Source organism: Daphnia pulicaria, chromosome 6, assembly GCF_021234035.1.
Source record: "Daphnia pulicaria isolate SC F1-1A chromosome 6, SC_F0-13Bv2, whole genome shotgun sequence".
Lineage (NCBI taxonomy): Eukaryota > Metazoa > Arthropoda > Branchiopoda > Diplostraca > Daphniidae > Daphnia > Daphnia pulicaria.
The window spans coordinates 11,433,231-11,455,086 of NC_060918.1; the positions used below are offsets into that span (position 1 = coordinate 11,433,231).

At 42.4% G+C, this 21,856-nt stretch overlaps 3 protein-coding genes across 5 annotated transcripts; 2 read left to right on the forward strand and 1 right to left on the reverse strand.

Annotated features, from left to right (window-relative positions):
• Nucleotides 1-506: 506 nt before the first annotated feature.
• Nucleotides 507-3,883, forward strand: LOC124342325 (sialin-like). Of its 2 annotated transcripts, XM_046795291.1 has the most exons (13): nt 507-979; nt 1,050-1,112; nt 1,423-1,609; nt 1,672-1,886; nt 1,949-2,076; nt 2,147-2,258; nt 2,343-2,517; nt 2,591-2,718; nt 2,814-2,906; nt 3,005-3,067; nt 3,128-3,260; nt 3,350-3,594; nt 3,676-3,883. In XM_046795291.1, the coding sequence occupies exons 3-13, from the start codon at nt 1,567-1,569 to the stop codon at nt 3,844-3,846; spliced, it is 1,506 nt and encodes a 501-aa protein (XP_046651247.1). In that variant the 5' UTR covers nt 507-979; nt 1,050-1,112; nt 1,423-1,566; the 3' UTR covers nt 3,847-3,883. The 2 variants fall into 2 exon arrangements, with proteins under 2 accessions (XP_046651247.1, XP_046651246.1); XM_046795290.1 differs by lacking the exon at nt 1,050-1,112 and having other exon boundaries at nt 507-1,049.
• Nucleotides 3,884-4,399: 516 nt separating this feature from the next.
• On the forward strand, nt 4,400-7,817 carry LOC124342326 (sialin-like). Of its 2 annotated transcripts, XM_046795292.1 has the most exons (10): nt 4,400-4,501; nt 4,646-4,851; nt 5,291-5,418; nt 5,516-5,627; nt 5,690-5,864; nt 5,947-6,074; nt 6,214-6,366; nt 6,442-6,574; nt 6,969-7,213; nt 7,289-7,817. In XM_046795292.1, the coding sequence occupies exons 1-10, from the start codon at nt 4,456-4,458 to the stop codon at nt 7,421-7,423; spliced, it is 1,461 nt and encodes a 486-aa protein (XP_046651248.1). In that variant the 5' UTR covers nt 4,400-4,455; the 3' UTR covers nt 7,424-7,817. The 2 variants fall into 2 exon arrangements, with proteins under 2 accessions (XP_046651248.1, XP_046651249.1); XM_046795293.1 differs by lacking the exon at nt 7,289-7,817 and having other exon boundaries at nt 6,442-6,570; nt 6,969-7,166.
• A 5,037-nt stretch (nt 7,818-12,854) lies between these two features.
• LOC124342086 lies at nt 12,855-19,697 on the reverse strand. Its single transcript, XM_046795058.1, has 4 exons — nt 19,422-19,697; nt 19,275-19,361; nt 13,055-19,215; nt 12,855-12,994 (listed from the first exon to the last, which is right to left on the reverse strand). The coding sequence occupies exon 3, from the start codon at nt 19,053-19,055 to the stop codon at nt 14,310-14,312; it is 4,746 nt and encodes a 1,581-aa protein (XP_046651014.1). The 5' UTR covers nt 19,056-19,215; nt 19,275-19,361; nt 19,422-19,697; the 3' UTR covers nt 12,855-12,994; nt 13,055-14,309.
• Between the last annotated feature and the right edge of the window lie 2,159 nt (nt 19,698-21,856).

A 21,856-nucleotide genomic window follows, 5' to 3' on the forward strand; every position in this document is an offset into this window, starting at 1 on the left:
CCTCTTGTGACATAATCGTGTGCCGCTAATAATTAGTGGATAAAGCCATTACTGGTACCGAGTTTTCGTATTAGGCGCCGGAAAAAGTGCGGAGCCACTATCGCCAGCAGGCAGCAGCCGCTTCAGTGTCTGGTCACGTAACACAGCAGAGAAGGGGAGGAGTTCCAGACACGTATTGATTTCCAATGTGTTGGGTTGCTAGTGCTGACTTTAGTCTTACTCACGACAGTGATCAAGATGGGATGGAGTACAAAGAACTTCCAACTCGGTCAAGGAAAAAAATCTGTTCCCTAAAAACATTTCATTCATTATTGAGGCTACGTGACTCGACACAAATTTTGCCGACAGATTGCAAAACGAATTAAAGCAAAACCACGAGAACATTCGGCATGATGACCAAATCACGAGAGCAGGTAATTTATTTATACTGAGTCAAAAATTGTCTTTCTCGTCCTAAGTTCAAAACAAACTACAGCAGTATATCGCATACGGGCATTCTCACTGTTATGATGCTGATAGTGAAGGGGTCCCCCATATAAATAGCCACTGCTTGCAGCGACTATTTTTAGAGTTTGTGTTATGTATGTGTGTGTAGCGACTTTGTTGATCTCTTGAAATCCGATTATCAATTATAAAACGAAAGGCAAGGTTGGGAAAGGACAAGTAAGTGACATCATAATGTGGACTGTTTATTGCCCTAGATAAGTCGCGTCTAAAGAGAAACTGGGGTCTATAGACCGACAGTGATGATGAGACATTGCTTATCATATCCGGCGTTTAAAAAATCCATCTAAACCTAAGACTGGTCGATAGATATAGTTAGTCGGTTTGTCACTCCCGTTGAGGGAGGCTGTGCGATCTATACGGTGCGTGTTGTCAACTTGTGTACGTATCTCGATAGATTACGTTTCTCACCTGACAAGGACACATGCCATTTTTTTTTTCAGCGCCACGAACCACAGCATATCAGCTGATTACGGTACCTATTATATACGAGTGATCTCCTTCAACGAAGAAATTTTTGAATCCGGAAGCAAATTTTTTTACAGGTGAGACACGCATACGTTCATTCAATTAAAGGAAACTGTCCGTTTGCTGTGACCATTAACTCAGTAAGAAGCGTTCCCCTGTAAAACTGTAATTACATAATTCATGTTCCAAGTGATGCAAGCTGTTATCAGTCCTGGGTAATTTTGCTAAGCTAAAGTTCAATTTGTAGTAAGGCTATGGGTTTTCTTTTCTTTCCGCGTTGTGAAACAATTACATGTTCAGGTGTGACTTTGAGAACTGTCATATCAACAGTGATCATTAAAAAAAATTACACAAACAAATATTTTGCAGTTTTGCACCTGTATCTACATATAGATAAGCAAATAAATAAAAAAGGCCATTAAAGCATATCTAATGTCTACATTATTTCAGACTGCCCTTGCCGGACCACTCAACCTTTACAGGATTCATCCGGATATCGACGCGTATTACAAATCCCCTTTTATCTCGCGATTGATTGGCTGTTGATTCAAGTAGGTTGCACCATTCTGTCACATACAATCGCAACATTTCTAAATGTCGGAAAAAAGTGAAGCGGACAAACCTCAGCTATTAGCTCGTACGATTCTCTTGATATTTTTTTTCTGCGTCGTTACATCATTAACATCTAATTTTGCACAGCTTCGCTATTTGGAAGTTGCCGATTAACAATCACCTTAATGTGCGCATTAGCGTCTTTTTGCGCTCTCTTCATGACTATAAATCTCGGAATGGTCATTGTTTGTATGAACAAAGGACATACTAATAGCAGCAATAGTACGGAAATGGAGGGGTCTAACTGCACTGCGAATCCGGAATTTGAAATTCAAAGCACGTGCGGAGTTAACACAACGCAGGTAAGAGAGATCATTTCAAATAAACATAAGGTTAATAATTGTTATGCGTCTTGCATTGATAGGAACAAGATGTGAGATGGGACAAGAATGCTCAAGGATTGTTATTAAGTGCCACTTACTACGGAGTGGTATCTATGCAGCTGCTCACCGGTTGGCTGTGTGATAAATTCGGAAAGACCAAACTCATAATGTCAGTAAAAAACTAAAAAATAACATTAAACAGAAATTATGACAGGCTATACAAATTGAGCTTCATTCAGGATCTGCGGGAGTACTGTTCTGGGTGTTACGTCAGTGCTGTCACCTTTGATTATTGAATATGCCGGAGTGCCGTTTTTCTTCGCTGCCCGTGTCATTCAGGGAGCTTGCATGGTAGGCGTTAAACAGTTTATTATGAGTTTTGCAAAATTATGTTCTAATTTTCTTCTTCCATGGATAATGCGACCCGCACAACAGTGTTTCATGCTGTCACCAGTTTTACCTTTGTTAAGACGCTGGACAACCGCTAAAGAGCAGGGACTTTTGGTTGGCTTGGCCTTCGCTGGCGCTGCCTTAGCAAACGCAGCTACGTACCCGATGGCTGGACTTATGTGTAAATATTCAGGATGGAGATCGATTTTTTACTTTGCTGGTAAGTCCATACGCTTGGTAGCTAGGCTAGTCGCATTTATTTGAACCCACTTTATTGAGATGTCAATTGACAGGTGGATGTGGCATCCTGTGGGGTTTAGCGGCAATCTTCATAATTTATGACAAACCAGGACAGCATCCTCGAGTTAGTATTAAGGAAAAGCAATATCTTCTTTCCACTCAAGTTGAAAGTTCATCAAAGGTAGATTTACAAAAAAAAATATTACATTCAAATGTGTTGTAATAAACTGACCAAATGTTCGTTTTACAATTCAAGACTAAATTTCTTCAATTTAGAAAACAAATAATGCGATTCCTTGGTCAAAAATTCTTCGATCGATTCCTGTTTGGTCGGTGATTACCACAAATTTCTTCTTCTTTGCAGCCACAGTATGCCACTACTATTTTATTATACTTTTGTTTGTTATTATTGTTACACTGAAGATATACATATTTAATTATTCAAAAATGAATTTTTCTTTCTGTAGAAAGGAACGGTAATTAATCTACCACTCTTCATCAGAGACGTCTTAGATTTCAGCGTCACCGAAGTATGTATCCCGTTTCCAGTGTTTAATTTACACATACTGAAACGTTATATTCTCATGCAGAATGGTATTTTTTCCGCTATGCCTTCAGTGGTCGCTTTGATGCTCCATTTAATCATCGGTCCGCTGTTTGACTGTGTACGTGCGAAACAAATATTTTCCGTCACAGTTGTCAGAAAAATATTTCACGTCATAGGTATAATACTTTTAAGCAATCATATTTATGGAAAGAAAAAGAGCATCAAGACTTGGAAATTATTTAACAAATTTCTGTTACCATATTAGGGACTCTATTCCCTGCAATAATGATGTTTACCGTTAGCCAACTACCTCCAGATCAAAAATATATTATTATCGGTTTAATCACTATTGGTTACGCATTGTATGAGGTGGCCTGGATGGGAGGATTTTCATTCGCGTTTATGGATATGGCCCCTGACTATGTAGGAATTATTCAGGGAATAAACAACACCATTGGACTCATGCCTGGGTTTATAATGCCCGTCGTCATTTCAAATTTGACTCCCGAGGTAATTTACTTGTTTTTTTACATTGCTTTATTAAGGAAACCTCAGTGAATTTTTACTAAATTATTGTGATACGATTTATAGGGAACTTCTCAGGAATGGAGTTACGTTTTTCTTATGTTTGGCGGATTGTACAGCGTGGCATGTTTGATCTTCTTATTAACAGGATCGTCAGAATTGCAAAGTTGGGGAAACGCAAAAGACACTAGCAAAGCAGGAGAAACCGACAAATCGCTCGAAAAAATGGTCGCATAAAATGAAGCATTGAGAAATACATTCAAGCTTAATTGTTGCCAAAATCAATTAAAAATATTGATAATGTTAAGTACTGTACAATGTACTAAATAAAGAAAAATAACTGCATGCATGTAAAAACGTTCTGCCGAACCACGTTAAAAGTTATGTGCTCTAGCTCTATATTACCGAAATTGAATTCAATGCAATCAATTATGTGCAGGTATTCTTATAGGGGGAACTTTGTGTGTTGTGGTTGTCTTCGTAGTATATTTCGAATAACATACAATAACCCAAATACAAAAATATAGCCCTATACACTAAACTATAGCAATAAAAAACATTTATTTTCCTTTCATAATTAACATTACTGAATTGAAAATAGAAACAGACGTAAGTGAAGGGATCTTATTATAATGCGCAAAATGAATTAGGTCCTTGCGTATTGTGCCGCACGTCGGCATTGTAAGCTAATTCAAATGTATTTGAACTACGAACCAATGTGAGCAATAGACATTAGACATCACTCGGATACATCGTGATATGCCGTTCTAAATCATAAAAGTCACGATCTCTTAAAGAATCATTTCAGTGTTCAAGAGACCCTAGTCTTCATAGGTTTCCAATAAAATGAAGGTAAAAGTAGGTGAAGTTGGTGATCTGCAAGTTGCTGCACGTAAGTTTAATTATTTTAGCGCAATCGTAAAACTAGCACAGTTCACTTTACTTTTAAGACAATGCGTTTAAGTTTCTTTGGCATATTTAATTAGTTTTGTAATGTTGCGCTCGCACCTTAAAAGAAGTTTTGTTCGTTCAACAGCCAGACTTCTAGGAAGCTGTAGATTGACAGTCAGTCTCACATGTTTATTTACTTCGTTCGCCGCTATCGTAACGACGATTAACCTGTCAATGGCGATTGTTTGCATGAATAGACGAACAAAAACGTGTATTGGAAGTGAAGAGATCAACAGCAACTCAAGTTTTGGATTTCCGGAATTAAACGGAACTTGTAGCGACACAAGAAAGGTAATTTGTTGTGTGTAGCTTTATACATATAATGATATACAATGATACATATATGCATAATTTCATTCTGGAACTAGTTTATAGGAGTTCTTACTGACGATGTTTTCAGTATTTGCTTCTTACATCTCATCCCAACACTCTCGTAATCGCTCGTAATTTCCTTACACCTCATTTGTATCTCCTTCAACTTTTATTTTTTGTTTCTTTTCAATTCCTTACTTAAGGCCCACGATTTCTGAGACCCCGTCCAATTTATACATATATTAAATAAAAAATGCATCCACTAGTTGCACTGGAACAGCTCCTTGGTCTGAACATGTAAAACAGCAGTAGAATGCCGATACCCTTATTTTTAAAAAAGCTTAACGATTCACAAAACAAAAAGGCATCATCATAAATGAATAGCTTTTGTCTGAATTTGAGATTTTTGTTTACATAGGATAAACAAATGTATTTGGACAAGCCATCCCAAGGAATGCTGTTAGGCGCTCTTTATTATGGAGTAGTCTCAGCACAGCTGCTTGTTGGTTGGCTATGTGATAAATTTGGAAAATATAAACTGCAAATGTAAGTATTATAGGCCCTTCGCCTTTGTTCAAAGTGGAAATATATATGTGCTATCAAGAGTAAAATGATAAATATATTCACACCGGGACATTTAAAGGGCTCTCGGTTCCGGGTTTTACGGAATTGCTTCCTTCTTGTCTCCAATTATTCTAGAGTTTGCCGGTGTACCTTACTATTTTGCTCTTCGTGTCCTCAAGGGAGTTGCTACGGTAAGAAGTTTTTTACATGTTAATATTTTTCGCCTCTTTAAAAATAAATTTATAATGTGCAGAGTTTTGCTATTTCTTCGATGTTGCCGATGTTAACTCGCTGGACAACCATCCAAGAGCAGGGTCTTTTGGTGGGTATCGCAACTGCCGGTATTGGTGTAGCTAATTCAGTTACCTACCCAATATCTGGCTTGCTCTGCCAGTATGGGGGATGGAAATCTATTTTTTATTTTGGTGGTATATAGTAAATTTAATCGAAGTCAATGCCTTTATAAGTACCCCAACAGTTCATTCAAGCGTTTCTTTTGATATTTTTAAGGGACTTGTGGTATGCTGGCAACTTTACTTGTTGTGTGTTTAGTGTACGATAGCCCAGCTGTACATCCTCGAGTGGAAGCGGAAGAGAAGCAATTTCTTCTCTCTTTTCAACTTCAAGGTGAATCAAAGGTAAAACAGATTTGAACGTACGCAATATAGCTACATCACATGACATCACATCAGACTCAACAAGGCAAAATGTTCCAAGTTTGTTGAACGTGAGAACAAAATTTTCTTCGAATTTTAATTTGTCGTTTAACTGAAACAGAAACGACGAGTTATTCCGTGGGGAAAGATGCTTCGTTCGGTTCCCGTTTGGTCTATTATCATAACAAATTTTTTCTTCTTCGCTGTGGTAAAAGGAATAGTTCTCAACCTACCGATTTATGTCAAAGACGTCTTGGATTTCACAGTTACTGAGGTAAAAATGCACAGTTTATAAAGGTAGTGTGTCGCGCTTTTGAATGATGTATTTTGTCTACTACATATCATATAGAATGGCATATTTTCTGCTATGCCATTAGTCGGAGCTCTTGTTCTCCACTTAGTTGCAGGTCCCATTTTTGATTACGTTCGGACCAAAAATATATTTTCACCGACCACCGTACGAAAAATCTTTCATGTAGTAGGTAGCTATAACGATTACAATAGTAGTATAGACCTTATTAAGATCCAAAGGTATGGGTCAAGCCGACCCCTTAGCGGCGTTGCAGTGTGAAGGGGTGCCGTGAACAGGAGATTTTATTTTGGCTCGCCCCATGTGGCATGGTAATAGGCTTTTCGGGTAAATCGTGCCCGAGGGAAGAAAAGGGAGAAAAGGAAAGTCTGGTCCCCTCTTCTTTTCATTCTTTCCTTTTCTCCCTTTTCTTCCCTCGGGCACGATTTACCCAAAAAGCCTATTACCATGCCACGTGGGGCGAGCCAAAATAAAATCTCATGTTCACGGCACCCCTTCACACTGCAACGGGCCGCTAAGGGGTCGGGTACATAGATATTACATAACCTCACTTCTATTTTATAAAGGCACCCTTACTCCTGGAGCATTGATGTTCATTTCGAGCCAACTAACACAGGAGCATAAATATTACATCATCTCATTAATAACCGTTGGCTATTCTCTTACTGAATTTGCTGTTATGGGGGGATATAACTTTGCCATGATGGATATTGCTCCTGATTATCTTGGCGTTCTTCAAGGAATTAATAAAACAATTAGTCTAGCTCCAGGTTTTATTATTCCGATGATCATATCGGCTCTAACTCCAAATGTAATTTCCTTGAGACTATTGCTTAACATTTTCTAAGATTTAATTTTTCATGTTTCTTATTATGTTTATTTGCAGGGATCGGAAGAAGAATGGGCAAACGCTTTTATTCTATTTGGTGCCCTATATATTACTTCGTGTCTGATTTTTGTGCTGACTGGTAGTGCACAACTTCAGAGCTGGGGTAAAGCAATAAAGGGTGACATGATCTGAGCAAAGGAATATTGCAAACATTTTACTAATAATTCCGCATCGGTATAGTGAGGGGTCGTTCACATACTACGTAGTGGGCTTAGGAGGGAGGGGGTCAGACAAATTACTTCAAAATACTACGGGGGGAGGGGAGGGGGAGCCCGGGGATTTGATACGTAGTAGAAACAAATTTTCAAAAATTTTCCAATTTAAAAAAAAAATTGTTTTTCCTAAGCTGGCAACGCTGTCTTTGTTTATTTTTGGCGAAAGCTCATCTGAGCCATGAGCTCCTCCTGAGTCATGAGCAGTCTGTTATGGTATTATTTATTTTTTTATTTGCATCGTTAATTTTCAATTGGTCACTGTCAAAAATGATACAAAGAATGCTTACTTTTTTAATACAGAAATAATTGAGTTTCGAAATATATGTAGGCCTATATTTTTTAGGGGGGGGGGGGGGGGGGTAAAGACAACTACTACGTAGTTTCAAGGGGGGGGGAGTCTCAACTGTCAAAACTGCGATGAAAGTATTTGTGTATTTCGTAAAAACACTGAATGTGTACAATGAAGTTGCAATAAACAATTCTTGAAACCCAATTTGAACAACTAATATTAAAATATATAAGTAGCTAGTGTTTCACAGTATTTGGAAGAATTTTTTTTTCTAAAACTATTCCTTCATGCTTTGTTTTATGAATATATTGTTTCAAAGTACTTTAAATGGTGAATTAGACATCGACTACCCTATCCTGTAAAAAAGACATAGGCCTACAAAGGAATAGTTTTAGATAAAAGGGTTCATGGAAACTCTTCCAGGAACTGTGAAACACTACTTCAATGAGTTGGAAGATGCTATATTGATTGTTTCACGAATACAAAACATTTCTTTCTTACAGGATATGTTAATCGATGTCTAATACACCATTTCAAGTCCATTGAATCAATGAATTCATTATACAAATGATGAAGGAATAGTTTTGGAAAAAAGGGTTCATGGAAACTCTTCCAGGAACTGTGAAACACTATTTCAATGAGTTTGAAGATGCTATATTGATTGTTTCACGAATACAACACATTTCTTTCTTACAAGATATGTTAATCGATGTCTAATACACCATTTCAAGTCCATTGAATCAATGAATTTATAATACAAATGATGAAGGAATAGTTTTAGAAAAAAGGGTTCATGGAAACTCTTCCAGGAACTGTGAAACACTACTTCAATGAGTTTGAAGATGCTATATTGATTAATTCATGAATAACAAACATTTCTTTCTTACAAGATATGCTAATCGATGTATAATACACCATTTCAAGTCCATTGAATCAATGAATTTATATTACAAATGATGAAGGAATAGTTTTAGAAAAAAGGTTCATCGTTTTTTTTGTATTTCTTCAACACCAATGCAACCTGTCACATGTACTGAGTTTCTTCTTATAATTATTGTAAAATAGAGTATTCTATACTGATTCAACACGAAAAATACAAAAACATGTGATAGGAAAGGTCTCCACCACGATTTGGAAATATTTCAGGTTAGATGTTTTGTACGTTTTTTTTTGTATTTCTTCAACACCAATGCAACTAGTCACATGTACTGAGTTTCTTCTGGTAACTATTGTAAAATAGAGTATTCTATACTGATTCAACAAAAAAAATACTAATACATGTGATAGGAAAGGTCTCCACCAAGATTTGGGTATCTTTCAGGCTAGATGTTTTGTACGTTTTTTTTTTGTATTTCTTCAACACCAATGCAACCTGTCACATGTACTGAGTTTCTTCTTATAATTATTGTAAAATAGAGTATTCTATACTGATTCAACACGAAAAATACTAAAACATGTGATAGGAAAGGTCTCGCCCACCATTTGGAAATATTTCAGGCTAGATGTTTTGTACTTTTTTTTGTATTTCTTCAACACCAATGCAACCTGTCACATGTACTGAGTTTCTTCCTATAATTATTGTAAAATAGAGTATTCTATACTGATTCAAAACGAAAAATACTGATACATGTGATAGGAAAGGTCTCCACCACGATTTGGAAATATTTCAGGCTAGATGTTTTGAACGTCTTTTTGGTATTTCTTCAACACCAATGCAACCTGTCACAGGTTCTGAGTTTCTTCTTATAATTATTGTAAAATAGAATATTCTATACTGATACAACACGAAAAATACAAAACATGTGATAGGAAAGGTCTGCTCCACGATTTGGAAATATTTCAGGCTAGATGTTTTGTACGTTTTTTTTTGTATTTCTTCAACACCAATGCAACTAGTCACATGTACTGAGTTTCTTCTTGTAACTATTGTAAAATAGAGTATTTTATACTGATTCAACAAAAAAAATACTAATACATGTTATAGGAAATATTTTAGCAGCATCAGCATCAGGCTCAGGCTCAGGCTCAGGCTCAGGCTCAGGCTCAGGCTCAGGCTCAGGCTCAGGCTCAGGCTCAGGCTCAGGCTCAGGCTCAGGCTCAGGCTCAGGCTCAGGCTCAGGCTCAGGCTCAGGCTCAGGCTCAGGCTCAGGCTCAGGCTCAGGCTCAGGCTCAGGCTCAGGCTCAGGCTCAGGCTCAGGCTCAGGCTCAGGCTCAGGCTCAGGCTCAGGCTCAGGCTCAGGCTCAGGCTCAGGCTCAGGCTCAGGCTCAGGCTCAGGCTCAGGCTCAGGCTCAGGCTCAGGCTCAGGCTCAGGCTCAGGCTCAGGCTCAGGCTCAGGCTCAGGCTCAGGCTCAGGCTCAGGCTCAGGCTCAGGCTCAGGCTCAGGCTCAGGCTCAGGCTCAGGCTCAGGCTCAGGCTCAGGCTCAGGCTCAGGCTCAGGCTCAGGCTCAGGCTCAGGCTCAGGCTCAGGCTCAGGCTCAGGCTCAGGCTCAGGCTCAGGCTCAGGCTCAGGCTCAGGCTCAGGCTCAGGCTCAGGCTCAGGCTCAGGCTCAGGCTCAGGCTCAGGCTCAGGCTCAGGCTCAGGCTCAGGCTCAGGCTCAGGCTCAGGCTCAGGCTCAGGCTCAGGCTCAGGCTCAGGCTCAGGCTCAGGCTCAGGCTCAGGCTCAGGCTCAGGCTCAGGCTCAGGCTCAGGCTCAGGCTCAGGCTCAGGCTCAGGCTCAGGCTCAGGCTCAGGCTCAGGCTCAGGCTCAGGCTCAGGCTCAGGCTCAGGCTCAGGCTCAGGCTCAGGCTCAGGCTCAGGCTCAGGCTCAGGCTCAGGCTCAGGCTCAGGCTCAGGCTCAGGCTCAGGCTCAGGCTCAGGCTCAGGCTCAGGCTCAGGCTCAGGCTCAGGCTCAGGCTCAGGCTCAGGCTCAGGCTCAGGCTCAGGCTCAGGCTCAGGCTCAGGCTCAGGCTCAGGCTCAGGCTCAGGCTCAGGCTCAGGCTCAGGCTCAGGCTCAGGCTCAGGCTCAGGCTCAGGCTCAGGCTCAGGCTCAGGCTCAGGCTCAGGCTCAGGCTCAGGCTCAGGCTCAGGCTCAGGCTCAGGCTCAGGCTCAGGCTCAGGCTCAGGCTCAGGCTCAGGCTCAGGCTCAGGCTCAGGCTCAGGCTCAGGCTCAGGCTCAGGCTCAGGCTCAGGCTCAGGCTCAGGCTCAGGCTCAGGCTCAGGCTCAGGCTCAGGCTCAGGCTCAGGCTCAGGCTCAGGCTCAGGCTCAGGCTCAGGCTCAGGCTCAGGCTCAGGCTCAGGCTCAGGCTCAGGCTCAGGCTCAGGCTCAGGCTCAGGCTCAGGCTCAGGCTCAGGCTCAGGCTCAGGCTCAGGCTCAGGCTCAGGCTCAGGCTCAGGCTCAGGCTCAGGCTCAGGCTCAGGCTCAGGCTCAGGCTCAGGCTCAGGCTCAGGCTCAGGCTCAGGCTCAGGCTCAGGCTCAGGCTCAGGCTCAGGCTCAGGCTCAGGCTCAGGCTCAGGCTCAGGCTCAGGCTCAGGCTCAGGCTCAGGCTCAGGCTCAGGCTCAGGCTCAGGCTCAGGCTCAGGCTCAGGCTCAGGCTCAGGCTCAGGCTCAGGCTCAGGCTCAGGCTCAGGCTCAGGCTCAGGCTCAGGCTCAGGCTCAGGCTCAGGCTCAGGCTCAGGCTCAGGCTCAGGCTCAGGCTCAGGCTCAGGCTCAGGCTCAGGCTCAGGCTCAGGCTCAGGCTCAGGCTCAGGCTCAGGCTCAGGCTCAGGCTCAGGCTCAGGCTCAGGCTCAGGCTCAGGCTCAGGCTCAGGCTCAGGCTCAGGCTCAGGCTCAGGCTCAGGCTCAGGCTCAGGCTCAGGCTCAGGCTCAGGCTCAGGCTCAGGCTCAGGCTCAGGCTCAGGCTCAGGCTCAGGCTCAGGCTCAGGCTCAGGCTCAGGCTCAGGCTCAGGCTCAGGCTCAGGCTCAGGCTCAGGCTCAGGCTCAGGCTCAGGCTCAGGCTCAGGCTCAGGCTCAGGCTCAGGCTCAGGCTCAGGCTCAGGCTCAGGCTCAGGCTCAGGCTCAGGCTCTGGTGTTGAGTTGGTGTTGAGTTTTAAGCCTGTGGTGTGACCGTAAAGTCTTGAAATAAAAAAAATGATGGGAAAAAAAACTTCAAATGCTCATAACTTTTGAAATTTATTTTGGTGTTTGAATATTTGAAACCTAAGTAATAGAGGGCAGTCCCCTCAATCTTTTGAGACTTAGTTTTCATTTTGGTGTTGAGTATTAAGCCTGTGGTGTGACCGTAAAGTCTTGAAATAAAAAAATGATGGCAGAAAAAACTTCAAATGCTCATAACTTTTGAAATTTATTTTGGTGTTTGAATATTTGAAACCTAGGTAATAGAAGACAGTCCCCTCAATCTTTTGAGATTTAGTTTTAATTTTGATGTTGAGTTTTAAGCCTGCGGTGTGACCGTAAAGTCTTGAAATCACAAAAATGATAGCAAAAAAACTTCAAATGCTCATAACTTTTGAAATTTATTTTGGTGTTTGAATATTTGAAACCTAGGTAATAGAGGACAGTCCCCTCAATCTTTTGAGACTTAGTTTTCATTTTGGTGTTGAGTATTAAGCCTATGGTGTTACCGTAAAGTCTAGAAATCACAAAAATGATGGCAGAAAAAACTTCAAATGCTCATAACTTTTGAAATTTATTTTCGTGTTTGAATATTTGAAACCTAGGTAATAGAGGACAGTCCCTTCAATCTTTTGAGACTTAGTTTTCATTTTGGTGTTGAGTTTTAAGCCTGTGGTGTGACCGTAAAGTCTTGAAATAAAAAAAATGATGGCAGAAAAAACTTCAAATGCTCATAACTTTTGAAATTTATTTTGGTGTTTGAATATTTGAAACCTAGGTAATAGAGGACAGTCCCCTCAATCTTTTGAGACTTAGTTTTCATTTTGGTGTTGAGTATTAAACCTGTGGTTGTTTCAGCGAGAGAATGAGACAGTAGAGGAGGGGGCGTAGGCCTATCAATTGCTTCTAATCGATGCACGGGTTTATTCGTCGATATAAAATTGACAGAGCACAAAATTTCCTAAATTAAGACAGAATTAGCAAACACAGACTACAATTGAAATAAAACCTAGCTCTCACCTAGCATCCACAATTAGGAGCCGGTCAATAAGGCAATCGTAGACACAAATGACACGAAATCAAATCTAGGGCCTAATCCAGCCTAATCTATGTACACGAGAATAATGTTAGCTAATGGAACACATAAAAATATATACACAAATTTACCTCAGAGAATCAGATAAGAAATAGGGAGTCACAAGATGAGAATTCCCATCAATAAAGCACAGTAAGAAACGAGTTATCAGTGGCTATACACGCCATGAAAATGAACAATGGCGACTTTCTGTTTCGGCCAAGACACTTAATTGAGACATCAGCTGTTTTCTACTGCACGACAAGTGGCCCACCTGGCGGCTTACTTAAATTAATCGATACTTCAGAATAAAAATAAGATGGGGACATGAATTAAAATATACATTTAAATTAAGCCTTCTTTTTCTCTGGAACATTCTCCCCCGAGGCCGACGGAAGGACGGCCGAGTAAGGTTCCAGTAGAACTAGACGATGGATTGGTCTCAAATATTCTCCGCAGTCCGTTTTCACTTTTACGACTCGAACAAAGCCGTCGGAACCGGGATAAACTTCGATGATTCGGCCCGTCTTCCACTGATTTGGCAGCAAATTGTTGTCCGATAGCATGATCGAATCTCCAACTTCAAAATTTCTTTCTTCCGCGACCCACTTCCTTCTTGGAACCAGCGTCGGGAGGAAAATCTTGGTCCACAGGTCCCAAAATAAATTGGCCATCTTCTTCACGTAACGAATATGGTCGCGGGGCAGAGCGCGACGGATGTCTCCGGCCGGAAGATCCGACGTTGGTGGCAGATTCAAGAAATCCTTTGGTGTGATCGGTCTGAAGTCTTCTGGGTCGTTGCTGGCCAGCGTCAGAAGTCTCCCGTTCAGCATGCCCGCCACTTCCTTCAGTAGCGTTCTGAGCATTTCGTCCGTCGGGTAGCGCAATCCGGCTTTTTCCGTATCCAGCGCCCGGTAGAGCGCCCTCTTTGTTGATTTGACCATTGATTCGTGTGATCCGCCGAAATGCGGAGCACTAGGTGGCTGGAATTTCCAGATGATTGAGCGCTCTCGCGCAAACTCCTTCAACTTTTCGTCCTTTTGCAACTCACGAAATGCTGTGGCCAGCTCCTTCTCAGCTCCCACAAAATTTGTCCCGTTGTCACAGAAGATTTCAGTTGGCTTCGTGAATTCTCCGATGAAACGCCGTAGACCGTAGAGAAAATCTGGTGTTGACATTGACTGCACCATTTCTACATAAACATTGCGGGTGACGAGACAGGTGATTAACAGGCCATACCGTTTGATTACTCGGTTCCTGTAAGCTGACGTTTCGATCGGTCCGAAATAATCCAGAGCTATGTGCGTGAATGGTGCCGTGTAAGAATCGAGACGAGCAGATGGCAAATCACCCATCTTTTGCGTGGCGAGTTTGGCACGCCGATTTCACACAGACGGCACAGTTGAAGCGGATCTTCTTTGCCAGCTCTCGTCCTTGCAGGATCCAAAAATGTTGCCGAATTTTGGCATGGAGAAAGTCAGTGCCTGCGTGATGCGACTCTTGATGCACTGCTGTCACTATCTTTTCTGCAAGTGGGTGCTTTCCGGGCAGAATTGGAGGGTGTAGAATCTCATATGGTAGCTTTGCGCGGTGGATCCGTCCACCCAGTCGGAGAATTCCATTTTTGTCTAAGAAAGGAGTTAATTGAATGAGGCTTGACTTCTTTGCGATTTGCTTGCCCTTTGACAATAAACTGATTTCTTCACGGAATCCTTCCTTTTGGCACTTTAAAATAATCTCCTTGGCATCTCCTTCCACCTTCAGGAATGTTGAGATGTTCTTCGAATCGATGATCACCTTTGTCCAATCTTGAAGAGGGGGCTCAGAAATTGCGTGGTGGATGTGGGCAGTTCTTTTCTCTGCTGCTACTGCCACCCAAGGCAAATCCTTCGGCCATTGCTCCATTGGTAAGGCGATGAAAGATGGTCCTTCCAGCCATCTCGGTGGAATCGGCTCTCCGTCTGTCAATAGGGACCGCGTCGCAGCATCTGCTATGTTCATTTTCCCGGGAATGAAGCGCCACTCGTTAGCGTTGGTGAGAGATTGAATCTCTCCGATTCTGTGGCTGACGAACGGCATGTAATGTGAAGCGACGGCTCGTATCCAGTTCCTGGTAGTACTGGAATCAGTGAAGAAAATCCTGTTGAGTCCAGAGATTTGTAGCGCGTCTGCAACGTATGTGGCCAGTCGAGCGCCTAGCACTGCTGCGTTCAGCTCCAATTTTGGAATCGACTGTGTCTGCCGAGGGGCCAATTTGGTTTTGGCCATCACCAATCTGCATATTGATGTGCCATCCTGGTAGACACTGCGTAGATATACGGCTGCTGCATAGGCCTCTTCAGATGCATCTCCAAAGGTTAGAAGATCGCTCTGGATGATTTTTCCTTTGTCTGGCTGCAAATTTCGTGGCATCGAAAGGTCGTTGAGTCTCTCCAGCGTCTTGAACCAGGTTTGCCACCACTCCTTGTCGTCACCGCTGATGGCTTCGTTCCAGTTTAGTCCTCTGGTACCTAGCTCACGCAATTTAATTTTTGCTTTTATCAGCGCTGGTGCTGCTCGTCCTAGGGGGTCGTAGATACTCGCCACCTTGCTCAGCAATCCAGCGCGCGTCCATTTAAGATCTTCGACTCCAGTCACTCGGTACGTCATCTCGTCTGTCGTTGGCTCGTAGAAGGCTCCCAGTAGCTTTTCGACGTCATCCGACGCTAAATCATGATGTGCTGCTGCTACTGCCTGCTCTGGTTGCAACGCTTTGATGAATTCCGGGGAGTTCGAGATCCAATTTGTTAGATGAAAATCTCCATCTGCTAGTCCATCACGGATGAGTTTCGCTTTCATAATTGCTTGTTCTTCATTGTCGACTGCTTTCAATAGGTCATCCATATACATATTCTTCTCTACTGCTTCCATACATTCTTCTCTCCCTCTAGTGGCATCTGAAGCGGCTCTGTGGATGGTTTTTAGGGCGAGAAATGGGGCACAGTTAGATCCAAATGGCAAGCGATCCATTTGGTACGTAATGATGACGTCAGAATCTTTCTCTTGCCAGAGAAAACGATGAAAGCGGGCATCTTGTGGTCGAAGTCGAATCCTGCTGTACATGGCGGTCACGTCTGCTGCAAAGGCAATCTCCCCCAGCTGGAATCGAATGAGGACCTTGGCTAAGTCGTTCTGCAATTTTCGACCCTGTCGCATTCCGTCGTTGAGGCATTTCTTCTTCCATTTGGCAGCGGCATCGAAGACGACTCGAAGCTTCTTCTTCTTTTTACCATACACTTTCTTGTAGACACCGTGATGCGGCAAGTAGTACTGGTTGTTCGAGTATAAATCTTCCTCTTTTACTCGCGATGCATAGCCTTCGTCGACGTATTTCTTGATCGCGGCTCTGTAATCAGCCTCGAAATCTGGATCTCTCTTGAATCGTTCCTTCAGGTCTTGCCAACGATGCTCCGCCAGCGTCCTGTTATTTTCAAATGTCGGCTCTCCTTCGAGCCACGTGAGTGGGGTTTCATACCCAATGTCGAGTTTCTTTAGGCCTTCATCAACGATCTTCTCGGCGATTCGGTCTGATTCTGAAAGGCCGTCTCCTTTAAATTCAGTACCGAAATTTTCGGTTGCACAAAATTTCTGGAACTCTTCGTCGAGCGAGAACTCGGAAGTCGCTGAGATATGATGGATGTGGGCCGTTGTCATCGGACCGATGTCACTCCCAAGCAGGCCGCGGACGACCCAACCGAGTCTAGTGCGAGATGCGAAAGGTTCGTGTTCGCCTCCAACGCGCGATTCCAATACTGCAAGTAGATTTGAGTGATCGAGTCCCACCAAGACGTCGATTTTTCCGCCACTCTCTTGCACTGGGACGTCAGCTAAATGTGGCCATCGATTTTTCAATTTTCTCCAGTCGATTACCGGAGTCGGCCTAGATATCTGCAGGATCGTAGTTCCTTTTATGACGGCTTCCTCCCCGTCCGGTAAAAGAAATCGAACTGGGGCCTTCTGCGATTTGTAGCATTCGGCGCCGGTAACTCCTACAAGATCTAGAGTAGTACCTTTCCCGATGATCTTAAGCCGTTGAAGAAAATCCTCTCGAAACAACGTCGTGTCGCTGCCCTCGTCTATCAGCACCGAAACTGGGATGAGCTGGCCTTCGGCTGTGTAAGCTTCCATCCGGATAACGCCTAGCGCCACCTTGACGCGATCCACCTGGGCTGAGAGTGATGTGTGATGGCTGCTACCTTTGTCGTGCTTCTCTTCGGCATCATGAAGCAATGGGTGATGAATAAAAGGGCATCCGCTGAATCCACAACCTTTTCCGAATTTGCAATCGGCTGCGGAGTGTCTCGTCCCGAAACATTTCATGCATAAGCGGCGCTTGACGCAAAATCGAACCTTCTCTTTCGTAGGCATTTCTTTGAATGTTGGGCAAGCCATCAACCGGTGCTCCCCCTCACAGCAAAAGCAGCGACTCTTCGGTTTTTCTGTAGTGCCAGGCTCCAGGCTAACGTGATTAGTGCGCCCTGTTGTTGGAAATTGTTGGCGACGAGAAAACTTATTCTCACCAGACGGCAAAATTTGCTCCGCTGCCAGACTATAAGCATTTTGATATGCTGCAGCTCTCTCGCACATCCACTCTCCAAATTCCTTCAGAGGGCGCCGTTCCAATCCAGTACATCGTCCGGAATTCCATTCGAGTCGATCCGCCGGATGCAATTTACGGCTCAGTCGTTCGATGAGGTCGGCATTAAATTTCTCCCCAATTCGGGTTAAATCAAAGAAGATGGTTCGAGCTCTTTCGGCAAAGCGACGGAATGATGAATTTTCTCTGCCCAGCTCCATACGATCGAGTTCACCGAGTAGTGCTATACGCATTACGTCGCGACGTCCAGCCGACTGCTTCAGTCGGAATAAAGCGGCCTTATAAGCAGATTCTCCTCCGCCAAGGCCTTGCACGATTTCGAATTGATCTCCCCGTAGTCGGCTCTTCAAGACAGCAAGCTTTTCTCCAGGTGCGATTCGTTGATCATGAACCATCGAACGTAGCAAATCCGACCACCAAAACCAATCGGTTGCTCTTCCAGAGTAGATGGGAAGCTCCCCGCGTGCTGCCGATTTGCTAGAATATGACCAATTGGCTTCTTCTAGGCCGTTGCAGTACCGGTCGATCCAGTCGTCTGGTGCTTCTTCATCTCCATCCTCTTTGGTCGGTTCGTGAGTAGAACGGCGGTGCCAATCGTCGAACGCTCCGTCTCCCCAACCGTGGAATGGGTTGCTGATGATGGTTGGTGCTGAACCGCGTCGCATGGCAGCATCGGATAGTTTGCTTGCTTTCTTATTTGCCAAATCAGCTTTCTTATTTACTTCTTCGAGTCGTTTTTTCAGCTGGGCAGCTTCCTGTTGGGCCTCCGCTGCTCTTTTCTGCGCTTCAGCAAGCAATTTCTCCGACTGAGTCACTTCATTTTTTTCGGGTGCAGAGGGGCCACGAGGAAACTTGTTCTCACCAGACGGCAAAATTTTCTCCGGTGCCAGACTATAAGCATTTTGATATGCTGCAGCTCTCTTGCACATCCACTCTCCAACTGTCGAGGCAGAGGGGTGAGTCGCCAGTGGTACGCCTTTGATTGACTGCATGCAGGACCCGACTGAAGATTCGTCATCAGCTCTTAGAGTGACATAAGCGTCAACGTCTTCTTTCTTCGACTCGATAAGTGTGAACAGATCGATTTGAATTTGAGCTTGCTTCGCGAATTCATCAGCGTCGGACGGGTCTACCACCAATAAATTGAGTCTTTCGACAGTGGCCAACATGTCGTCGAGTTTGTTGAGTAGGCCTAGACAGGCTCTTCTTGATCTTCTTTCCTTGATGAGCTTGTCAATACAGCTACAGGTCATCTGGATCTGCATACGTGTGGCATCACGTTCAATCGCCTCAGGTTGAGGAACTCGTGAAATGTTCTTGACTTGTTGAGTGGGATCAGCAGGGGGTGTCGATTCGTCTTCACCATTTGCTGGTACTGTTCGAGAACGAAGTCTGGACGCAACCGTGTTGTCGTTTTGAGAAGCCGTGGCTGCCTTTGACTTCCTGCCTCTTGCCATTTCAATTCTCCAAACTTGCAGGCCAAGAAAGTCCTGCTACGATCACCAATGTTTCAGCGAGAGAATGAGACAGTAGAGGAGGGGGCGTAGGCCTATCAATTGCTTCTAATCGATGCACGGGTTTATTCGTCGATATAAAATTGACAGAGCACAAAATTGCCTAAATTAAGACAGAATTAGCAAACACAGACTACAATTGAAATAAAACCTAGCTCTCACCTAGCATCCACAATTAGGAGCCGGTCAATAAGGCAATCGTAGACACAAATGACACGAAATCAAATCTAGGGCCTAATCCAGCCTAATCTATGTACACGAGAATAATGTTAGCTAATGGAACACATAAAAATATATACACAAATTTACCTCAGAGAATCAGATAAGAAATAGGGAGTCACAAGATGAGAATTCCCATCAATAAAGCACAGTAAGAAACGAGTTATCAGTGGCTATACACGCCATGAAAATGAACAATGGCGACTTTCTGTTTCGGCCAAGACACTTAATTGAGACATCAGCTGTTTTCTACTGCACGACAAGTGGCCCACCTGGCGGCTTACTTAAATTAATCGATACTTCAGAATAAAAATAAGATGGGGACATGAATTAAAATATACATTTAAATTAAGCCTTCTTTTTCTCTGGAACAGTGGTGTTACCGTAAAGTCTTGAAATAAAAAAATGTCTAGAAAAACTTCAAATTCTCATAACTTTTGAAATTTATTTTGGTGTTTGAATATTTGAAACCTAGGTAATAGAGGGCAGTCCCTTCAATCTTTTGAGACTTAGTTTTCATTTTGGTGTTGAGTTTTAAGCCTGTGGTGTGACCGTAAAGTCTTGAAATAAAAAAAATGATGGCAGAAAAAACTTCAAATGCTCATAACTATTGAAATTTATTTTGGTGTTTGAATATTTGAAACCTAGGTAATAGAAGACAGTCCCCTCAATCTTTTGAGACTTAGTTTTCATTTTGGTGTTGAGTTTTAAGCCTGTGGTGTGACCGTAAAGTCTTGAAATCACAAAAATGATGGCAAAAAAAACTTCTAATGCTCATAACTTTTGAAATTTATTTTGGTGTTTGAATATTTGAAACCTAGGTAATAGAGGACAGTCCCCTCAATCTTTTGAGACTTAGTTTTCATTTTGGTGTTGAGTTTTAAGCCTGTGGTGTGACCGTAAAGTCTTGAAATCACAAAAATGATGGCAAAAAAAACTTCAAATGTTCATAACTTTTGAAATTTATTTTGTTGTTTGAATATTTGAAACCTTGGTAATAGAGGACAGTCCCCTCAATCTTTTGAGACTTAGTTTTCATTTTGGTGTTGAGTATTAAGCCTATGGTGTTACCGTAAAGTCTAGAAATCACAAAAATGATGGCAAAAAAAACTTCAAATGCTCATAACTTTTGAAATTTATTTTGTTGTTTGAATATTTGAAACCTTGGTAATAGAGGACAGTCCCCTCAATCTTTTGAGACTTAGTTTTCATTTTGGTGTTGAGTATTAAGCCTATGGTGTTACCGTAAAGTCTAGAAATCACAAAAATGATGGCAAAAAAAACTTCAAATGCTCATAACTTTTGAAATTTATTTTCGTGTTTGAATATTTGAAACCTAGGTAATAGAGGACAGTCCCTTCAATCTTTTGAGACTTAGTTTTCATTTTGGTGTTGAGTTTAAGCCTGTGGTGTTACCGTAAAGTCTTGAAATCACAAAAATGATGGCAAAAAAAACTTCAAATACTCATAACTTTTGAAATTTATTTTGGTGTTTGAATATTTGAAACTTAGGTAATAGAGAACAGTCCCCTCAATCTTTTGAGACTTAGTTTTCATTTTGGTGTTGAGTTTTAAGCCTGTGGTGTGACCGTAAAGTCTTGAAATCACAAAAATGATAGCAAAAAAAAATTTGAAATGCTCATAACTTTTGAAATTTATTTTGGTGTTTGAATATTTGAAACCTAGGTAATAGAGGACAGTCCCCTCAATCTTTTGAGACTTAGTTTTCATTTTGGTGTTGAGTTTTAAGCCTGTGGTGTGACCGTAAAGTCTTGAAATCACAAAAATGATGGCAAAAAAAACTTCAAATGCTCATAACTTTTGAAATTTATTTTGGTGTTTGAATATTTGAAACCTAGGTAATAGAGGACAGTCCCCTCAATCTTTTGAGACTTAGTTTTCATTTTGGTGTTGAGTTTTAAGCCTGTGGTGTGACCGTAAAGTCTTGAAATAAAAAAAATGATGGCAGAAAAAACTTCAAATGCTCATAACTTTTGAAATTTATTTTGGTGTTTGAATATTTGAAACCTAGGTAATAGAGGACAGTCTCCTCAATCTTTTGAGACTTAGTTATTATTTTGGTGTTGAGTATTAAGCCTATGGTGTTACCGTAAAGTCTAGAAATCACAAAAATGATGGCAGAAAAAACTTCAAATGCTCATAACTTTTGAAATTTATTTTGGTGTTTGAATATTTGAAACCTACCAGGTAATGCTCACAAAGCAACATGTAATGAGTTTTCTCTTATAATTATTGTAAAATAGAGTATTCTACACTGATTCAACATTAAAAATACCATTACATGTGATAGGATAGGTCTCCACCATGATATGGAAATATTTCAGGCTAGATGTTTTGTACAGTATGGTCCAAAAAAATCCGAACACCGATTTTATTTTGAAAGCCACCTACCCACATTGCGGGAAACTATGTTTCACTTTTGGTCCTAATTTTGGGGGCTAAGAACAAAGCGAAAGGTGGGAAGAAGGAAAAAGGAGTAATAGGCTCATTTAGCCACCGTTCAT

Coding starts and splice junctions, on each gene's coding strand:
- LOC124342326 (XM_046795292.1), top strand. CDS start 4,456: ATGAAGGTAAAAGTAGGTGAAGTTGGTGATCTGCAAGTTGCTGCAC. Junction 4,502..4,645: donor TGATCTGCAAGTTGCTGCAC/GTAAGTTTAATT, acceptor TTCGTTCAACAG/CCAGACTTCTAGGAAGCTGT. Junction 6,367..6,441: donor TGGATTTCACAGTTACTGAG/GTAAAAATGCAC, acceptor CATATCATATAG/AATGGCATATTTTCTGCTAT.
- LOC124342325 (XM_046795290.1), top strand. CDS start 1,567: ATGTCGGAAAAAAGTGAAGCGGACAAACCTCAGCTATTAGCTC. Junction 2,907..3,004: donor TCTTCTTCTTTGCAGCCACA/GTATGCCACTAC, acceptor TTCTTTCTGTAG/AAAGGAACGGTAATTAATCT. Junction 3,068..3,127: donor TAGATTTCAGCGTCACCGAA/GTATGTATCCCG, acceptor ATTCTCATGCAG/AATGGTATTTTTTCCGCTAT.
- LOC124342086 (XM_046795058.1), bottom strand. CDS start 19,055: ATGGCAAGAGGCAGGAAGTCAAAGGCAGCCACGGCTTCTCAAAACGAC.